General features: G+C 56.8%; 3 protein-coding genes across 3 annotated transcripts in view; 1 reads left to right on the forward strand and 2 right to left on the reverse strand.

The window, feature by feature from the left end:
* The first annotated feature begins 826 nt into the window (after positions 1-826).
* On the forward strand, positions 827-19,015 carry NECAB3 (N-terminal EF-hand calcium binding protein 3). Its single transcript, XM_024559837.4, has 13 exons — positions 827-999; positions 2,811-2,835; positions 4,537-4,645; positions 5,670-5,695; positions 5,899-5,996; positions 13,859-14,007; positions 14,733-14,851; positions 14,986-15,065; positions 15,170-15,223; positions 15,575-15,687; positions 15,857-15,934; positions 16,433-16,524; positions 16,618-19,015. The coding sequence occupies exons 1-13, from the start codon at positions 889-891 to the stop codon at positions 16,644-16,646; spliced, it is 1,083 nt and encodes a 360-aa protein (XP_024415605.1). The 5' UTR covers positions 827-888; the 3' UTR covers positions 16,647-19,015.
* On the reverse strand, positions 6,937-8,065 carry ACTL10 (actin like 10). The gene has a single exon (XM_053926571.2). The coding sequence runs from the start codon at positions 7,942-7,944 to the stop codon at positions 7,207-7,209; it is 738 nt and encodes a 245-aa protein (XP_053782546.2). The 5' UTR covers positions 7,945-8,065; the 3' UTR covers positions 6,937-7,206.
* The window catches only part of CBFA2T2 (CBFA2/RUNX1 partner transcriptional co-repressor 2), a 146,969-nt gene continuing 140,916 nt past the window's right edge, over positions 14,832-20,884 (reverse strand). The window contains exon 13 of the transcript XR_008427068.2: positions 14,832-14,857. The gene's annotated coding sequence lies outside the window, so the exon portion shown is untranslated. The remainder of the gene's footprint in view (positions 14,858-20,884) is intronic.

Genomic DNA, 20,884 nt, shown 5'->3' on the forward strand with positions numbered 1-20,884 from the left:
CCCGAAAGAGAAAAGTGCTTGAGCTGAGAGCTGTATGTGGTTAACAGGGTGGAAACAAACATGAAGCAGAGGGCAGAGTGGGCAAAGGCCCTGGGCCAGGAGGGAACAAGGCACAGAACCTGGGGTGTGGGCCAGAGTGGAGAGTTCAGGCAGGCTTTATTCAGGGGACAAGAACTCACTGATGAGCCTGGGAAGTAATATCTTGCTTTATATATTAGAAGCTCCCACTGGCCGCTGTGTGAAGGATGGGTGGACTGGGAGGTTGTCCACACAGACCTGTTTGACAAACCCTCGGGTGGGCTTTGAGCCAGTCCTAGTTTTTAAGCCCTTGTATTAGTTACCCCATTTTGCGAAGAGGGTACGGATGCTCAGAGGCGGTCACTTGTTTAAACCACCAGGTGCCACAGTATCGCGCTGCAGTTTGCTGACCCTACAATGGCGTGGGACCTAGCCTCGGTGGGCCTGTGCAGCCCCTTGCTTTCTGTCCCTGGTGGTATAGTGCTCCCAGGCTGAGTCATTTTCTGGGCCAGTTCCCAATGGGAAAGATTCCTTGCGTGGTTCCCTAGCAGTAGCCACCCCTCTGGAAGCCTCTGGAAGAACCTTGAAGGGCAGTGTTAGGCGTCTCCATTGTGCATCTCTAACCAGTTCGCTCCCCTTTGCCAGACTGGGAAACAGGCCTTGCAGGGGCTTGTGGAGGGCTCCGGCGGGTGGGGAAGAGTCTCAGTGTGCTGTTGGCAGGGGGCGGAGTTTCAGGGGCGGGGCCTTGGGATACACACTGGCGTCCGATAGGCGGGAGCCCCTCCCAATTTCCCCAGTCTGGCGGCAGCGCGGCAGTGGTATCTAGATCCTGGATCCTCAGCCCAGCTGGACCCTAGCGGTGGTGGCGCCATGGCGTGCGCGGGGCTGCTCACCGTGTGCCTGATCCAGCAGCCCGCGCCTCAGCCCCCGCGACTCCCCACGCCAGCCGCTGGTTCTGCGGGACACGCGCTGTTCCAGGATGTGAGTGCGGAGCGGGCAGGGGGCGTTGGCTCTCCGCCCCTGGGGGTTCAAGGTGTCTGGTGGGCTCTCTCCAGATCTTACCTCTCCCTGTCTCGCAGAGCTCTGTCTCTCATCGTGTCTACTGGCTTGTCTCTCGCCGCCTTTTCCCAGTCTCTGTCAGTGTCACTCCCTCCAGGTCTCTGGGGCCCTGTCTCTCTCACTGTGTTTCTCTGACTCTGCTGTCTCTGTGTCCGTTCTCCCTTCTTTACCCCGTTGCCACTGTGTCTCGTTCTGTCCCTCATTTTTTCTCACCTCCTTATCTTTGGTTCAGTGTCACTGCCCCTGTGCCCCCTGTCCCCTGAACCCACCCCATCTATGTTTCTGGCGGGGTGGAGGTTATCAACACTTGACCACAGGGGCAGTTGCAATACTCCTCCATGGCAGCGCCTGGCTGGGCTGATCCAGCCGGGAGGCCTGGAAGAACAAGACCCAACGCTGACCGTAGAGTCCCCTAAACCTGACCCAGGGGCTGTGGGGTCCCGAGGTTGGTCAAGGCTGCCCACAATCATCCTCTGTGGTCTGTACACTCTTGTGGTGGCTGGTGGCCTACCGCCTCCATGGGCACCAGCGTGGAGCAGCCTGGCCTGGCTTACTGCCCTAAGCCCCTTTCCCACCTTTCACCCCAGTGCTCAGTCCCGACCTGGCCCGCTCATACTCGTACCCCTAGAGGTTCCTGCCTGTGGGAAAGGCTATACTCCTGTCCGCTCCCCTCTATCTCCCAGTGACTCAGCACCTTGACCATAGTCCAGACTAGAAAGGGACCTGACCCTCCCATTTTCCAGATGGAACAACTGCCCCTGGTGTCCTCATTTCCAGCTTAGCACCACCAGTATCTCTATCTGCCCCAGCCAGGCCGCACTGGGCTGCTGTCTGACCTCAAGCCAGTGACAGACCTTCTCTGAGTCAGGCTTCTGGTTAGTAGTTAGTTTCATCCCTGAGCCCCACCTACACTGAGAAAACAGGCAGAGGGGAGTGGCATTAACCCCTGGAGCTGATAGGGGCTCTGTCCACGCTTTGGCCTGCCCATCCTTGCTGGCTGCTGGTCTCCTTTGCTGGGCGGCTTTGGGTGACTTTGGTCCCTGGGAGAGGCAGGACCATGTCTTGACCCTGCTCCTCTGTTTACCTGCCTCTGTTGCTCTTTGCCTCTGCTCCTCCCTAAACACAGTTCATCCACCCTTGCCTACGGCCACCCTCATTGCCCTCTGCACGCACAGATGCACACACTCACACACTGAGTCAGCCTCAGGGCAAGCCCCAGTCCTGGAAGGGTTAACTCCAGCCTGCTCTCCTACATCCTAGGCTGAACACGTAGGCACCCGCAAAGGAAGGACAAGCGCACAAGGATGGGCAGAGTTTGGGATGGACCGTGGCCACACCGCAGAGTTGAGGGTTCAGGTCTGGGAGAGTTGCCCAGGATTCTTAGGCCATATTTGGCCCATCTCCCTACCTTCCTCAAGCTGGGACTGTGCCAAGGGCTGATGCATCAGACGGAAATCAGGATAGACTTAGTGTAGGAGATGGGGGTGCAGGGAACTGGCCTAGAGTACCCCCCTAGAGGCCAGGCCCTGCAGGAGAAGTGAGCAAGCAGTTGGACCTGCTGTGTGCTCTTCCTCTGCTCCCTTCATTGGAAAGCTCCTGTAGGGCTGAGCTGGGCAGGAGGAAAGGCTAGGCACAGGGCAAGCTAGCCAGCTGGAGCCCTGTTGAGTTGGGTGGGGGGGCCTCTTACCTCCCAGACCCCACTCAGCTCCTATCCATGCCCCTTCGTCCTCTAGGTTTTTCGAAGAGCAGACAAGAATGGTGAGTGTGGCTTCCCCTGAGTCCCACAGTGGGGTGGGGGTGGGGGGTCGGGGACATCATGGAGGCTGGGTGGGGGTTTGGGGGTGCAGCCTAGAATGGAGGAAAATCTCGGGGGATTCAAATCAAGAGAATCAATCAAGGCATCCTTCCCAGAGGAAGTGCTGTTTTGAGTCAGGTTTGGCAGGATGGAGTGGAGGGAATATGGTTTAATCAGAGGCTGAAAGTACAGGCTTGCTTTCATGCACTGCCCTGGCACAGTGGTGGGTACCTCCCTGTATATGACCTTGTATTCTTCACCCCATTTCACAGACAAAGGATTAGGGGCCAAGAGAGGTGAAGCTGGTTGACTGAGGTAACACAGCCTTTAAGTGGTGGACCTTGAATCCAGGTCTGCGTGATTCTTGGTCCCAGGCTTCCCGTGTGAGAGGCTGGGAAGTGTGGGCTAATAGAGATGAGGCCCTGTGGGGGATTTTACTCTTAGATTTTTAGAGGGTTCAGTAACTCTCCATATGATCAACCATCTGGACCCAGGGAGGGCCTAGGCATGAGACAGCCGGCTCCAGGAAGTCAGCTCTGTCTGCTCTGGGTCCCGGGCAGTCTCAGACCCTGGTCCGGGAAAACCCTGAAGCAGGGCACCCTGTAAGCAAGCAGGTTCCTGCCCATAAAGGACCCCGAACAGCCCAGTGTACCCTGATTGTCCAGGTGAGTGTCTGAGCTGAGGCCTTCTATCTGGGGTCTTCAGACCCTCTTGTGTTTCAGCCTCCTTGAGATTGGATTGTGTCCCCACCCTTCAGCTCTTCTCCTTGGGTCTCTTCAAAGTGGTGGGGACCATCGTCGCAGCCCATTGACCGAGATGCATAGTCTGTCTGATCCCCCTGCTTAGAGACATTACAGGCCAGACCCCTAGTGTCCTTAGTCACCCCACTTAAGTGCTCTCAGCCTCTGCTACAGGCCCCATGACAAGAAGGTCATTCCCTCTGGGACCAGCTGGCTGCTGCTTCTCTTTCTTTTTTTCATTATTTTTTAGAGAGGGGAAGGGAGGGAGAAGGAGAGGGAGAGAAACATCGATTTGTTGCTTCTCACATGGGCCCCAACCGGAGACCAAACCCGCAACCCAGGCATGTGCCCTGACTGGGAATCGAACTGGCGACCTTTCGCTTTGCAGGATGATGCCCAACCAACTGAGCCACACTGGTCAGAGCAGCTGCTTCTTACAGAGGCCCCAACCCTTAGGAAGGTTTCATCAGCCTCCCTGTGGCTTCTTAGGAAAGGGCCTGGGTCTGCAGCACAAAGGTTCCCTCTACCCTGGGGCCAGGCTGGCCAGCATGTGGGGCAGAGTCCCAGCCCCCAAGTTCTCCAAGGGATGTCTAGACCTTGCCATGATCTGGCTGTGTCCCTGGCTGTTGTTCATTTGTTTCCTCATATGGCAAATATTTATTTTGTCCCTACCCAATTCCACGTGTGTAATGCCCTGTCCCTTGGGTGCAGGCAAAGGGGTCCCTATTGCCTTACGTGGGCATTTCCAGAGACTCCAGCCCTTTTGTCCCCAACAGCCAGCTCCCCCGCCAAGCTCAGAATCCCATTCTACCTGGCTGGGTGGGTATGAAAGGATGCTATGAAGCCTTTGGGGGACCTGGACCTGGTGGGCGGGGTGCAGCCAGAGGTCAGGGATATTGACTCTGCTTCCTGCCCACCTGTCAGATGATGGTAAGCTCTCATTTGAGGAATTCCAGAATTACTTTGCCGATGGGGTCCTCAGCCCTGGGGAGCTGCGAGAGCTGTTCAGCGGCATTGATGGACATTCCACCGAGTGAGTACAAGAGGGAGGGAGAAGGAAGAGCCATGGAAAGATTAAGGCCTGGTTGTCTGTACCCCACTGAGTCCCCTGCTGCTTTGGTTCCTTATAGAGGACAAAAAGTGGGGGGAGGTAGGGAGAGGGGTGCCAGGGCCTAGTGCCAAGTTTTTCCCACCCACTCACCACCTCCCTGGCTCCAGCCTTGCCCATCACACTGCTTCCAACTGGGACCCTAAAATAGCCAGGCCTGAGTCACTACCCATGGTTCGGCCCACACGCACCCCCCCAATCCCGCTTCCTGCAGGGATCAGAGGATGCTTGGGGACAGCTGGGCCCTGCCTGCTTCCACTCATGGATGCAGGTGCATGAATGCGCACAATACCTCCCCACATGCGCTCCCACATCTACAGGCCTTAGCATGAGTTTGCATGCTTTCCTCCCCATGCTTCCTCACAGGGGCACAGCACATACACAGCTGTCCCTCCCTCTCACCTCCCTTCCTCCCTCATCTCCTTAGAATAAATTTGAGATTCTGAATCAACATTCAAGGTCCCCATGCCCCCAACCCCCGATCCTGAGGCTTGGGCTGGACCCTTTGACCCTGCCCCTCCCCCAAGACAGTCCAGTCAAATTCCTTGTCCTTCAAGGCCTGGCATAGGCAGCCACTCCTCCAGGAAGCCCTCCCTGACCTACCAAGTAATACCCCATGCCTTCTCTGTATTTTCCAAGCTCTGGCTTTCCATTCCCAGCTCTGACCACTCCTCTCTGGCCTGTGTCCCCATCTGTTTCTCCTGGCCTGAAATTTCCTTGGAGACCAAGAGTTTTTGCCCTCAGAGAGTGTTTAATGGGGCAGTAGTATCCTTCCCTCACCCCCACCCCACAATGTCTGCCCACCGAGCAACTTAACCTGGAGGAGAGGCAGGAGTTGCCACCTTGTCAGGCTGAGCTAGGGGGAGGGGAGAGGAAGGCGGGCTTTGGAGTGCCAGTTCACTGGGCTCAAATGTGAGAGACTGAAGGGTGCCTTCTCTTTTCCCTGCAGCAACCTGGAAACGGAGAAACTGTGCGGTGAGTAGGCCCACTGGAGCTCTTGTCTCCTGGCACTTCTGGGCAGATGGGTGTGTCGCTGGTCTCCCAACCGAGTTCGCTGGTCTCCCAACCGAGTAGGATGGGCTGGGGTCACAGTATGGGGCCTGGTTGGCTCTGGACGAGTTCTGGGTTGGGTAGATGGGGAGGAGGGCAGACCCTTGGCACATCCCCTCTGCCCACAGACTACTTCTCAGAGCACCTGGGCGTCTACCGGCCTGTGCTGGCTGCGCTGGAGTCCCTGAACCGGGCAGTGCTCACCGCCATGGATGCCACCAAGTTGGTGAGTGAGAGCTGATAGGATGGGTGGAGGGCCCAAAATGAGCCCTGCTGTGCTGTGCGAGCCTCCACTGTCTTAGGGCTATGGACCTAGAGGGATGGGTTCAAATCCTGGCTCTCCCACTTTCTGTTTGTGCACTTTTCCCTCTCTGGGCCTCGGTTCCCTCATCTGTAAAGTGGGGATAAAAGTAGAGCCTGCCTCCATACACTGCGACAATTAAATGAGAATGAAGGCAGGGATTTTGTCTGTCTTCTCTCCAACATCCAGAACTATGCCTGGCACACAGTAAGTGCTTAATACCTGGAGATGCTGCTTCTACTGTTTTTATTATTGGCCAGAACTAACTATTATGGGATATCAAGCCTAAGACCCAGTAGGGATGGCCTGGGGTGTGGTGTGCTTGTGAGTGTGTCCACAGGCCCGTGCTGGTGTGCAGAGCCTAGTGGGGGCAGAGCCTGGCTGGAGGACGTTTTGGAGTCAGCAGGCAGGTGTGCACCCACATTTGTGTGCACATGGGGATGTGTGTGCACAAGCATAAACAGTACTCACAGCCATTGCTTCACGCCTTTATATGGTGACTTCAAAAAACCCACAAGCTGCCCTTGCCTTTGTGTGTTCCTTTTAAGAGATGTCTCTCCACTTCCCTTTGGCCCACAGCTCTGAATAAGGGGGAAAAGAGGGAGCAGTGAGCAAGCCTGGGATTTTTCATAGAAGGGGAAACTGACACCTTCAGCCAGTGGATGATCAGCTGAGGGCAGTGCTACCCCTCCAGTTGCTTTCATGTGGGATACAGTAGCTTTTCAAAGGGTCGCTCCTTGGGGTCTGGCATGGGATGGGAATCCGAATGGCACAGTATGAGGGGTTGGAGTGTTGCAGCAACTTCCGTATCTATGGCCCATACACAAGTATGGTCATCACCTTCCTTATTGCCATGGAAACAGGGCCCTGGGTGTGCACAGCTGAACAGGCATTCTCTGAGCTGGCACTGGTTAGGAAGAATTCAAACTGCAGGTCACAGGAGGGCCCCAGACCCCCTCCTTCTGGCCCAGAAAGGGATAGGGGGTGACCCATCACCACACGTTGACTCTGCCAACTCCAGTCATCTGAGACTTTTATCTGGCACTCTGTGCCTCTGATAGAGCTTCAGCTCAGCCCACTAAGCCTCTGCCTCTGCAGCCCCCTGGTAGCACCACCTCTTCCAGTCCAGTGTGACTCAGTCGAAGACTTTACGCACCAGCCTGGAGCCACACTCCTGGTACATGGCCCGGGTCATCCAGTGGCGTTGGAAGTTGTGAAATGAGGCCACCATGGAGCCACCTGTCCACACTGCTGTGCCGCGCCCAGGCTTGGCCACTAGGTGTGGCTGCAGTGCCCCATAGCCATTCTGCCGGCACCGGGCTTCCAGCTCCCTCTCCAGGCGCTCAGGGAAACCAGGGAAAAGTGTGGAGCCGCCGGCCAGCACCACAGTGTCAGCCAGCCTCCTCCGCAGTGTTCCAGGCACGCTCTGCAGTGCCCAGAAGGCCAGTGTGGGCAGTCCTGGCTCAGTGTGGCCTAGCAGACCAGGCTGAAAGATGGGTTCAGGGCAGCGGAAGCGCTCGCTGCTGAGGCAGACAGAGCATCCGTTGCCTAAGCAGAAACTGGTTGGATGGTGGCGGGCAGGGTTATGGAGGTCACCCTCAAAGTCCAGCGACACGTAGCAGCAGCGCTTCTTGAGGTGTGTGATGGCCTTTCGGGGTACGGTCTGCAGCAGTAGATCCGGGCACGCTGCCACCAGCAGGTCCCGCAGGTAGCGCGACAGGGTGGTGCCTGCCACCTCCAGCCGGAAGGTGGCCTTGTGCCACGAGTGGCCCGCATAGACGGGCGTGGCGTGGCACACACCCGCGCCTGCCTCCACGGCCAGCCCACTGAACGCGCCCGTGGAGCAGAGAGCCAACAACGCGGTGCTCGCCATGTGGCACGCGGGCACTTCCAGAGCCTCAAACAGCAGCTCGGCCACCCTCTCGCGGTTTGAGGGCGGTGCAGACGGCGAATCGCTCACCAGCACGGGCCACTGCTCTGGGCACACCCGCAAACCGCCCACCAGCAGGCGTTCCCAGAGCCCCTCCAGCGCCTCCCAGTCCACCACCACGCCATGCTTGATGGGGTGCGCCCGAGCCACACCGCCGGCCAGCTCGCAGCCTGGCGCTCCGGGCAGCACGGGCCGGTCCCAGCTGGGCACTAGGCTGGAGCTCTTCAGCACCAGACGCGGCTGGTTCTCGCCTGCGAAGCCCGCCTTGGTGAAGCCTGAGCCCTGGTCCACCACCACTGCTATGCGGCCCTGCGAGAGCGGCCGGTGGATCCGGCGGCTCCCGGACGCAGATACCGACGCCACCTTCCAGGCTCAGTTCCGCCCCAGAGGCTCGGTCGTCTGTCCCAGCAGGCCTAGAGGAAGGCCCGCTTTTCAGCTCTTGGCTCTGCCTCTTGGGCCTAAATCCCCACCTTGCTGGACTAGATCAGTACTCTCCGGATTCTTGGCTCCGCCCTCTGGTCCTGAGGTTCGCTATTTCTGGCCGGAGTGGACTCTCTTCGGCTTTGGCTCCGCCCTTGGGCCTGCGGGCCCACCTCTGGTTCAAGCGTCAGTTTCCTCTCTCGCTGGGCTCCAGCAGTTACTTGCCCTCTCCATCCACCTCAGGCTCAACTTTGCACTAGGCCCCACCCTCTGAGGACTGACTGGCTTCTGCTCTGCGGCTCCGCTCCCTTGGCCCTTGCAGAGGTGGATGATGAGCGGGCCGGGCCAAACCCTTTCAGATATTGAGAAGCCGTCAGCAGCAGCTTTGAGAAGGAAGGGGCCTTGTGGCAATGTTGTCCAGACATATATGGCCCCGGGACCCAGAAGTCCAGGCTAGTCCTTGAGCCCTTGGACCTCTCCCCTAAGCTTGACAGAAGTAGTTCCTGTTTGTGGAGATGGGAGGGGTCGTCAGAGCAACAGGGAAAAGAACTTGGATCCAATTGTGATCTCAGTCCTCAGCACCTGCTGCACTTCTGCTTCCGCAACTCTCTCCTCCAATGAAAACACCCTGGACCCGTCCTCTCTCCTGGGGCAGGAATCTGGTTGCAGCTTCCCAGCACAACCAATCTGATTCCTTCCCCAAACCACTTCGGATTATCAGATGTACTCTGGCCAAATGTGGGGTTCCTCCCCTCTCAATGCTGAAGAGAAAGCTCCTAATCCCAGATCTACAGCCACTCTGAGTATGTGTGCTAATCTCTGAGGGGCCCGGGTGCCCACAGAGGTACTCTTAACTCCAGGGGCTTCCACCTATGGACCCACCTGTGGGCCTTTGTGACTCAGATCTGAAGCTGACTCACTATGCAAGCAAGTGCTAATCTCTGAGCTCAGTTTCTTCCTCCAAAAGTTAGTAATCCTCGCATGCACATGCACACACACACACACAGAAAAGAGGCCACTTTTGGTCTCTACAGAATCTCATTGTTCTCTTTAGGAACATTTGGTTGCAAGTTGAAGACCCACTCACATGAGTGTGAGCTAAAATAGGGATTTTAATTCAAGGACCTTGTGTGTGTTATGAATTCCAAAGGCAAGGGTGAAATCAGGCTTCAGGGACAGACTGGAAGCAGAGCTGTGGGGAATGCAGAATGTGTAGTGACTCTGCACAGTTTTTATTCTGAAGAGTGGCTTCAGCCCGTGCACGTTCATGTAGCTCCTGATCTACACTGTCCCAGGGAGGGGCTGCTGCCGGCTTGGGCCAGTGGTTTGTGGCCAGGACACGTGGCCACACTGCAGAGCAGAGTTGCCTGACTAACCATGTGGATAGTAGGGAAGTGTCAGTTCTTATAAGCGTCAGGGGAGGTGCTATGGGTCGTGCGACCTCCGGTATGACGTAGGCACTATGGAGGGGACATTGATGGTGACCAAAGTGCATCTTTAGCAGAAGCTGGGCTTAGGGCTTTAGTGAGCTGGGACCTTCACCTGCTGCATCTGCCCCCAGAAGGGGCATTCTAAGGTTGGTCACAAGTGGAAAGCAGGCTACAGATTGGGAAAGGCTGCAGAGGCTCCAGGTTCTGGAACTGGGTTTGGGACCTGGGACAGTGACGAGAAGCAGCTGTGTACAGAAAACATGCTGGGCCTCTTGTGGGTGAATTAGGGAGGGGGGCTTCACATTGGAGATATGGCCAGAGCAGGGGTGAGGGTAGACGTTGCTGAGAAGACCTGGAGAGGAAGACACACTGGGGGCTGGGACTGTGCATTTCAGCAATAGGTTTGGGCGATTCCCTGTGGGCAGTGGAGAACCAGTGTGAAATTACAAGCTGTCCTACAGACAGATGAGCGGTTTTGAAGAAGCTTTTGGCTGCAATGGGGAGAAGGGGATGGGGCAGGGTAGGCTGGGAGACAAGTGACTAGTTGCCTTGTGGGTTCCCAAGCAGAGTGGGATAGCAGTGAGAGGTCAAGAGGCCCAGAACCCCGGTTCCTCTCGGGAGCTTTCGCAAGCAGAATGAGTCTCAGGCTCCACCCCTGCTGACAGTAAGGACCCTTATAGTTCTTCTCCAAGGTGGTGGCTGTTTGCCTGGGACCCTCCTTCTGCTTGAGGATGATTTGTGAATGCTGGGGGCTCTTGGAGATGCTGTGCTTCTGCTGAAGCAGGCCTCTCCTCCCATTATGGCCAGGACTGGGTTCACCCAAGCTCACCTGCCTGGGGCCTGCAGACCTGGCGAGGTATGACCTAGGCCAGGAGTTGTGGGGGTGAGGGGAAACAGCCTCCTTTCTGCACTGTGGCAGGGTGTCCTCCTCCCCAGGGGCAAGGTTTTGACCGTTGGGTCACATGGAAGGAGAAATTGATTGGCTCCAGACCATGGCTGTTGCTCAGTCCTCAATCCGCCTGTCTATCCCTGTCTCGCTCTCGCACCCAGACACCTCAAACAAAGCTCGCAGGAGCCAGGGTTGCTATGTACTCTTTATTGGGCCGGGGCCGGGGCCGGGGTTTGGGGGTTGAGGGACTGGAGGTCCGGGCCAGACGCTCAGAGCCAAGGGCGAGGGCAGAGGTGCCACTTGAGCGTACACGCCTAGGTAGAGTGGGCCTCTTTCTAGGTCACCAGGCGCTGCCAACCCCAGACAGCCTGGGTCGTGCTCCCCGCACTGGCCCCACCCCCTGTCCCGCCCACTGCTCAGTGTCCCGCCCACTGCTCAGCACCCCGCCTCCTGCAGCCCCAGTACAGTAACAGCAGTGGGACCAGGATCTTTGCCTCCTGCGCGCGTGCCCTCGGGCAACTCAGCGCCGTCTCCTGCTCGTCTCATTATGGGTGGCGCCGCTCTGGAGCCCACCTGGGCGTCCACCGCATCTTCGCTCTGCTTCCTGGGCCCCGCGCCTGGGCCCGCCACCACTTCAGCTAGCTGCTGTGGCTTGGGGGAAAGGAGGGGGGGGGCGGTAAGCAGCACGGTCTTGGTGTGGGGTTGGCAGTGGTGTGAAGGAAAAGAGCACGCCCTGCCCTCTTCTCCGGGTCTTATCTCCCAGGACTCTGCCCCCTACGTTTCCGTAACTCCCACCATCCTTATATGCCCGGTAGGGGGATCCCCACCCTGCCCTATCACCAGGGACCCCTGTGTCTCCTGGAAACCCTCACCCGCCCAGGCTGACCCGAGACCTCGCTCTGTCCACGGTTATGGGATCCCTGCCTGCCCTCCCAGCCTTGATGCTGGAACTCCCACCCAGAGCGTCTTCCCACTTGAAGAGGGGAGAAGTAGCGTGTTTTGAGAATGGGGACTGGAGAGGGGTGGGAAGGAAACTGCTGGTGCTCATAGCCCAGAGGTATCTATCAACCATGCTGGGACCTCCACCCACTCATCCAGGTTGTGAGAGAGAATCCTCTCCTGCCCACCCTTCTGACTCCCAAGTCTCATCCACCTCCTGGTTTCTGGAATCCCTGCCGTTCTTTTGGGCTTTTAGGACGCCATCCACACCCATGTGGGTTTCTGGGACCGTCATCCTCAGGAGGGATTCTCTAACCCCAGAGCCCTGAGGCCCACAAGGCCTACACCCTCAGCATCCCCTCCAGCCCACCTGTCTGTGTTCCCCTGACCCCCACCTGCCCCTCACCCCCTGGCACCCCCAGAGGCCTGGCTTCTGCCAGAGGCGGCTGAAGAACTGCTGTTTCCCGTGGGCCTTGTTCATATCAAGTGGCCTCTCCTTGCCAACCTGTTTGGGCGCTTTGGTCCCCTTGTGGGAACTGTTGTTTCCCATGACAGGGCTGGTCCACACTGGGGTCCACAGCCCACGCTGCTCTGCCCTGCCCTCTGGCTAGGGGTCCCCTGCTCTAGCAGTGTCCCAGAGAGGCCACATTGTGACCTCATCAGTTGACCTCACCAGCTCCAGGCACTGAGGTTCTCCCAGAACCCACAGGTGACTCTCGGCTGTATCCACTCTGTGACTTCCAGCCTTGGTTTCTCAGCTGTAAAAGGCCCAGTGCTCATAAATGAAGTGATGTTTCATTATTGGGCCGGGTGCAATAGTGACGGTGCTTAGTGATGAGTGCAGAGGAATTTCTGTGGCCTGAGTTTCAGTTCTGGCTCAGTCACTAACTAGTTGCATGACCTTGGCCAAGGTAATCAACTGCTTTAGGCCTCTCCGTCTTCTCATCTGCAAAATGGGGCCAATTAGTTGTTACAAGGATTAAATGAAATTCTGCTTGAAATAGGGCCTGGCACAGAGTGGGTGCTTATATCAGCGGGGTTCTTTGGTTGCAAGCAACAGAAGCTGACCAATCACTTTTGTTTAAGATTTTTAAAATTTATTTTCAAAGAGAGGGGAATGGAGGGAGGAAGAGAGGAAGAGAAACATCGAAAGGTTGCCTCTCACACACCCCCAGCTGGGGACCTGGCCCACAACCCAGGCATGTGCCCTGACTGGGAATCGAACCGGTGATTCATAGGCCGGCGCTCGATCCACTAAGCCACACTACTGGGGCTGACTACTCATTTTAAGTTCCCAAAAGGGAATTTTTTTGGAAGGATTTTAGAGAGCTCTGAGTGTGACTAAGAAGACTAGGGTAGGGCAGAAGTCTATACAGAGGACAGAAGCCATTAGCCTGTTGGAGAATGAGAGGACCCTCCTTGCTTCTCTTGCTTAAACCTTCTCACAAGCCTGCCCAGCAGGGTCCATCTGGTGGCTGAGCTGAGGCAGGTCATGGGCAGGAGACAAAGCCCCTGATGGGTGGTATCTCTGGGGGCCCCTTGTAGATTGAGGGCAGGCACTTGGACCACACAGCTCCTCAGGGCCTGGTACATGGCTTGCCTGTCTCTCTCTGCCCTTGGGAGGGGATAGGAGAGGCTGGTTACATAGGCTGGGGTGTGTGTGTTATGAAAGTAACCCGGCCATCTTCTGTTTGCAGCTCCTGGTAAAAGGTGCTCGGTGAATGTTTGTTACATTGATGAGTGAATGAATGAGTGAATGCAGGCGTACATAGACTGTGTATTTGTGGTCAGTTGGTGAATACGGGGCACACCACACCATCATTTTGCCTCATACGTCAAAATAGGTCTTTGGCTGTCCTGTGACCTGCCCTACCCCCAACCCCCCACCAGCCTAACTGTGCAGGGACTGACTTCACTGGCTGAAGGTGGAGGTCCCAGTCTGGATGTGGCCTTGGGGCCAGGGAATGACAGATGGATGCCTCCCTGTAAGTTGGCCTCATATTCCCAGGAGGGAGGCCAGGCCCTGCTCCCACCCCGTCCCTGTGCCCTCCTGCTTATGCCAGGTCTGCAGGCCACTGTTGCTCTGATGGGGAGTGGGTGGAGGAGCAGGGCAGTGGCTCCCCACTCAGAAAAATATGCTTGGGGCTAGGTGTGCTGACTGTGCCCCCTCTGCCCCCAGGAGTACGAGCAGGCCTCCAAAGTGGACCAGTTTGTGACACGCTTCCTACTGCGGGAGACGGTGAGCCAGCTGCAGGCCCTGCAGAGCTCTCTGGAGGGGGCGTCAGACACCCTGGAGGCCCAGGCCCAGGCCCAGGCCCGTGGGCCACGGTATGTGAGGAGCCCTGCCACCTGCAGGTCCACTTTGCAAACACCCATTATCTCACATTCCCAGTCCCTTCACATTTTTTAAGAAAAGATTTTATTTATTTACTTTTAGAGAGGGGAAGGGAGGGAGAGAGAGAGGGAGAGAAACATCAACATCAGTATGTGGTTGCCTCTTTCACTCCCCAGCAGGGCACCTGGGCCACAACCCAGGCATGTGCCCTGACTGGGGATCGAACCAGTGACCTTTGGCTTCATAGACTGGCACTCAGTCCACTGAGCCACACCAGCCAGGGCCCAGTCCCTTAGCTTTGATTGCATTCTGGAGTTTCAGCAGCGTGGAGCCCAAGTTCTTTTTTTCTTTTTGTAAGATTTTACTTATTTATTTCTAGAGAGAGTGGAAGGGAGGGAGAAAGAGAAAGAAAGTGAAACATTGATCAGTTGCCTCTCACACACCCCGACCTGGGACCTGGCCCGCAACCCAGGCATGTGGCCTGATTAGGAATTGAACTAGCAACCCTTTGGTTTGTGGGAAGACACCCAACCAACCCACTGAGCCACACCAGTCAGGGCATGGAGCCCACATTCTTGTTCTGGGGCAGGGAGGCCAAGAATGTGTGAGAGGGTGGCTGGCGTGTCCCTGGAAGCCTGTCTTACCCCACCCCGGCCTCACCCTGTTTTGAGGTCCCTGAGGGCCTGCCGGCAGTGGACTGAGCCTCCACTTCCCTTAGGTCAGATGAAGAGAGAGCGGTGGTGCAGAGCAGGCCCCACGGCAGCCGGCGGGCAGGGCGCAGGGGCTTGCGGAGCATCAGCCGGTCACCCACCTGGTCTCCTGGCTCCTCTGACACAGGTGTGCCTGTGGTGGGTGGGAGGGCTGGCTGAGGAGGGTCCAGAGCAGTGCCCCCAATGCCTGCTCCTTCACTGCCCTTCAGTTCATCCTGAGAGACCTCCCAGCCTAACTTCCCCCGCGGCCCCCACCCCCAGGGCGCAGTTCGGAGGCTGAGATGCAGTGGCGGCTCCAGGTCAACCGTCTCCAGGAGCTCATCGACCAACTCGAGTGCAAGGTGAGCATCCGAGTGGCCAGTGCCCCATGGGGGTGGGCCTTCCTGGAATCTGTCCAAGACAACCACATGCCAGGGGCCTGGCCCACACTCTCTGTCCCTCACAGTCCCCACGGCTGGAACCCCTACGTGAAGAGGAGCTTACCAAGGGGCTTGACTCGGTGAGCTTTCCCAGCTTGGCCCAGTGCTCTCCCCCAGGCCTGGCAGGCAGGGGCTGGCTTGTGGTCTTTGCTCTGTGACCCCGCGGAAATTACTGCCCCTCTCTGGGCATCAGTTTCCCTTAGCTGCACTTCTGAAAGCCAGATCTGGGCAGTGTGGGTGGAGGCTGGAGGGGCAGTGAGAAGTGGTGACTTACTGCCAGAGAGAAGGACAATGGCTGGATCAAGGCAGTGACCTGGGCTTAGGGAGAGGGGGATGGAGTCGGGGATGTCGGGGGCCAGGTTGGGGCAGGTCAAGCAGGGCGGGGTCCTCCTGGAGGCTATAGCCAGTCCCTCACTTGCTTCCCTTGCCAGCGTATCCTCGTGGCCCAGAGGCAGGTGCAGGTGGCAGAAGAAGCCCTGCACGACTTCCACCGTGCCCTGAGCTGCTACGTGGACTTCACAGAGGCCCAGAGCCATTGCCTGCAGTGAGTCCCTAGCTACCTGGTGGGCCGGCCAGGGCCAGGGCATGAGCAGGGAGGAACAGTGGGGCTGGGCGTCTTGGGCTAGGGCTCCCATGAGAAACCCCCGTCTGGGTGGGCAGTGGCGGTGGCAGCCCAGGCCTCACCTAGCCTGGCCGTCTCTTTGGCTCTACAGTGTTTCTGCCCAGAAGATGCTAGACAGTGCCTCCTTCACCCTGTACGAGTTCTGGCAGGATGAGGCCTCCTGGAGAAGGTATGAATGGTGGCTGAACAGCTAATGTTTATAGATTATGGGCCCTGGAGTGAGTCAGGCCTGGGTTCAAATCCTCTTCTCCTATTCATTGGCTGTGACCTCAGGAGAGTTACTTAACCCCTCTGAGCCCTAGTGGCCTCCTTTCCAAAATGGGAGTGATAACAGTTCCATCCTTGTTGGAGCTGAATGAGATGGTGTGTAAAGAACTGAACAGAGAGCCAGGTACACAGTAGGCGCTCAATGAATATGCACTCTCACCATTGTGTCACATCCCATGCCAAGTACTTCGTGTTACTGCCTGTAACCCGCACAGTATCCTGGTACAGTAGACACTATTGTCCCATTTCACAGAGGAGAAAACTGAGGCTCTGAGACAGTGTAAGGAAGAACTGGGGTCTGAATCCAGGCAGCAGGACTGGGGAGGGAGCGGGGAGCTCTTAACCAGGTGGCCTTGATCTTTGGGGGACCAGCCCAGGCCCACTCCGCGGCTCTCCGCAGGCACCAGCAGTCTGCCTGCAGTAAGGCCTTCCAGCGCATCCTCATTGACCACCTGCGGGCTCCGGACACCCTTACCACTGTGTTCTTCCCAGGTGTGCTGAAGCCCCACCCTCTCCATAGCCCTGGGTCCTGAGGAGGGTCAGTGGGCCCCTGATGGCCTCTGACCCCCAACCTCTGACCCCCAGCCTCCTGGTGGATTATGAATAATAACTGAGCCGGACCTGCATTAGCCAAGGACCCTGGGGCCCTGCCTGCCTCCTTCAGGAGCTTCTGGACCAGTCAATTCAGCACCAAGACCAAGGACGCTGCTGCTCCTGACCTGGGCCTGGCTCTCAGAGGCCTCCTTCAGACCAGCCCAGCCGGTGGAGTCTCTCGGCCCAGGGATCAGGGACCGGGCTGCCTGCTTTCTGTTTCTTTATCAGTGTATTTTATTTGTAGCTTTGGTCTCTGATGCATTCTGGTGTCTGCTTGGCTCAGGCGACCTGGATTCTGGCTCCCTCTGCCTGCCTCGCTGTACGACCCAGGACAGATCCCTTCTGTCTCTGAATGGGCCTTGGGCTGTCTGGCTGCCTAGTGGGTGCCCTGCTTTCTTCTGCTGTCTTGGGGCCAAGCTTCTGCTCTTCCTCAACCAGCAGCAGAACCAGGACTGATGCTCAGGGACCCCCACCCCTACCCTGAACCTTGACCCCTCTGGGTGGGCTGGATCTATCTGCAGTGTGGGGTAAGGACCTGGGTGTCCCCATCATCTTCCTGGGCTGGCAGGCTTCTGACTCTTCCAGCACCCTCCACAGCATCAGAGACATCTGGAAGATCATGGGTTGGTTGCATGCTATTTGCATATCATTTGCATGTTCATGCCCACCCGTACTCAGCACACAATGGGAAGCCCCAAGGTGACCTTGCCAAGTAGCAATAATTTGGGTCGAGTCACCTGCTGTCCCCAGATACCTCTGAATCCAGCCCACACCCCCCCACAGAGAGACAATTAAGGCAGTGGTCACCTCCGGCATCTCGTCCTGTCTCTACCTTGGCAAGCAGGCCAGGCCGTGGGGCTGGTTTTCCTCTCAGAGCACAGCTCAGGGCAGGAAGCCTTTCTTCAGAAATCAGTCCATTCATCTCAAGCCCCCCTGCCTGCAGGTGGTGGGAGCTTCATCAATTCAGGACCCTCTCACCCCCACAAGCCCTGGCTCTGGGAGTGAATATGGTCTGTGCTCTCAGCACCCCCAACTGTTGACTGGGGGTTCTGGCTTCACCCTCCCACCTTGCTGGAAGGGTGTGCAGTGGATTTGGGAACTGAGCACAGAGCCCTCTCAGGGTCGCGGGGAGCATGGTTGGGTTCTGTGAAACCTGCCCCTGGAGAGAACCTGCTGCTCTGCCCCTCCTCACCCCCTTCTGGGCTGCCCCTGCCACCCGACATAGAGCAGTTCTGGGAGTAAAGGCCCAGTCTGTCTGTCCAGCCTCTGGGGGGAAGGGACTGGGGCATGGAGGGCAGTGACTGTCACAAGAGAGCACAGGATGTCCTCTGGCCTTGTCTGGGGGGGTCTTCGGTCAGGGGTTTTTCAGGCTTGGAGGGGAAAGAACTTGCCTCATTGAACTGAAAGAAGCCCAGCACTGGGCTGCGGCTGGGATGAGGGGAAAGGAGGCTGAAGCTAAGGTGGGGAGGTGACCGGGCCTCTACAGTGCTTGGAAGCCATGGCAGGTTTTAAGCTTGGGGGGGAGGGGGGACTGGCCAGTGGGCTGAGTGACATTTCACCAATGTTCCTGAATGGCCAGTGGTGCCAGGTCCTTGCTGGGCACTGGGGGTGGCCAGGAACGTGGCTCAGATGGTAGCAGCTCGGGGCCAACATCCTCGTCTGGGACTCCAGGCAGAGTCTACCCTGAGGTTGTTTTCCCCCAGTGACTCCTGTGGGGGCTGAGACTTGTAGGGGCACCCGGAGCTGTTCCTACTGGCCTGGCTCCCCCGGGAACCAGCGCAGGGTTCCCTGGTGGCTCCTTGGCCAGTGCTATGCCAGCCTGCCCTCCAGCCACACTGTTTCCCAGACTTGCTTCCTAGAAAGTGCTGCCAGCACCTGAGCCCACTCAGCTCTGGGTGGGCTTGCAGAGGTTTCTGCGTCTGTCTGTTAGAGAAGAAGCCCACCCAGGAGAAATAATCATCTTTCTGTTCTGTATTCTAATTCCTTTGTTTTCTCCGCAAACACAGCCACAGCCAACCTTCAAAACTAAAAAACTTCCCATTGCCATCTTTGGACAAAGATGCTGAAATCAAGCTGACATCTCTGGAGTGGCTCCTTAAATTCTGCTTGCCTCACTCTGCCATAGAGTTGCAAAAGTTGAACACGTTTAAAAAAAATAGGGAGAGGATAACAGGAGGTGGAGCTCAGGCAACTTTTGCTTGCAGCCTGGTGCCTACCAGGTCACGGACCAGACCCTCGGGTTAGAATGTTGTCCTGATACACCAAGGTTGTGGGTTTGATCCCTGGCCAGGGCATATACAAGTATCAACCTATTAATGTACAAATAAGTGGAACAACAAATTGATCTCTCTCTCTCTAAAGAAATCAGTAAAATAAAAAGTCAGTAAGATGGACCGTGTCCTCCCTCCCTTGCGGAAGGCTCAGAGGCGCTGGGGAGGGTCCTGCCGGGCTGGGGAAGGCATCGTGAAGATGGTGATGTTTCCTTTGAGCTGTGAAGGATGAGTAAGGGTCTCCAGACGGATGTAAGGGGCTAATAGGCAGCGAGAATACTGCACAGGGTGCAGGAGGTGGAATCTCTGAGTGTACGGAATTGGAGGCAAGCCTGGGGGCCAGGCCAGAGGCAGTTTTAATGATACCTTGCAGGTAGTGGGCAGCCAGGCAGTTGCCAGGCTGGACCGTGGACAGGAGGCTGCAGTTGGAGCCACAGGAGGAACAGCTCTGAGCTGGAGCTGTGGGGGCAGAGAGGGGGGCCCTAGGCCTTTACACTGTGCCTACTTTACTCTCCCAAGCAAGGCTCCCTTCATCTCCATCTTGCCGTCCCTCTACTCCCCAGGTCTTGGCCACTATCATCTCTGGCTTGGAAGACTATGGTGACCTCTTCTTTGGGCTATTTGTCCCCACCCCACCCTCAACAGTGCATTCCCCATAAGGGAACAGCCAGGGGGGCTTTCAAAACATTGCCATCCTGAACACACCCCTTTTGCTAAGACCCTTCAATGCCCTACTCCCCATCCTGGGAACTGCCTTCAGTATCAAGATCAAGTTTGACTGGGTCCTGGCTGTATAGCTCAGTCTGTTCCGTCTGTTCCAGCATGGTTCCACACCCTGAGGTTGCAGGTTTGATCCCCAGTCAGGGAACATACGAGAAACAACCAATGAATGCCTAAATAAGCAGGACAACAAACTGATGTTTCTCTCTCCCTTCCTCTCTTTAAAATCAATAAATGAAAAATCAAGTTTGAAATCTTGACTTGGCATTCAAGGCCCTTAGCAATCATCCCCCACTCCTAGTATGTGCAGCCTCTCCTCCGTAAAACACACTCCATATGAGCTGGGCTATTTGGGTCCAACGACCTTAGTCACACCCACTCTTGGCCTTTGTTCTCCCCCCACCCCTGCTCACTACAAAAACACCTCCTTAGCCTTTATATATCAGGTCGAAGCTATCGGTTCTGGGTTACCTTTCCCAATCCTTAACCTCAATACCCTGCTCTCACTGGCTCTTCAGCTCATACCAACAGCCACTGGGCATCTGCTTTGTGGAAGGTGCCGGGGATGGTGAAATGTCCCGGGCCGGTGACAGAACGCAGGTCAAGGGTAGGCAGAGTGCTGAAGCTGGTACAGCTCCCGGCTCCATCCAGCAGCTGCCACTCCCTACCCTTTCACCCATTCCCTGCACCTGCCTCCTCACCTTCCTCCCACCTGTGCCAGTGACTCACCTGCACACATTCAAACCTGTCCTGGGGACTGGCCTAGTGCCAGGCCAGGTGTTACAGAGAGTCTAGGTTGCTGCCATTGGCCTCCGGCTCTCAATAAGAAACACGCACACCAAGTGCAATCAACACAGCCTCTGACGGAGTGAAACGGACACACTGAGAATTAGGGGGGCCTTCACAAAGTTATTCTCAGAACAAATTTTACTTCAGCAAGAAACCAGGCTCCAGGCAGACTGCTGGGACAAAGATGAATCCTCAGGGAAATCACATACCAGCAGAGAGAAGCAGGTTGTGTGGCGGCCTGTTCACAGGGCCTTCCTGGGTGCTGGTGTGACTCCCACAGGATCACACTTCTCCTCACAACAACCCAGTGACGTAGGCATCATTTGCATCCCCAGTTTACAGGTGGAGAACATAGAAACTCTGTGAGCAAGGGTCACACAGGTGGACCCACTCCCTGCCACTAGTAGCTATTTGCCGTCAAACATGAACAGCGCTGAGGGAGGTCTTGGGCATCCTCTGAAACGGAAACCAGCTCAGAG

The sequence above is a fragment of the Desmodus rotundus genome, chromosome 6, assembly GCF_022682495.2.
Source record: "Desmodus rotundus isolate HL8 chromosome 6, HLdesRot8A.1, whole genome shotgun sequence".
NCBI lineage: Eukaryota > Metazoa > Chordata > Mammalia > Chiroptera > Phyllostomidae > Desmodus > Desmodus rotundus.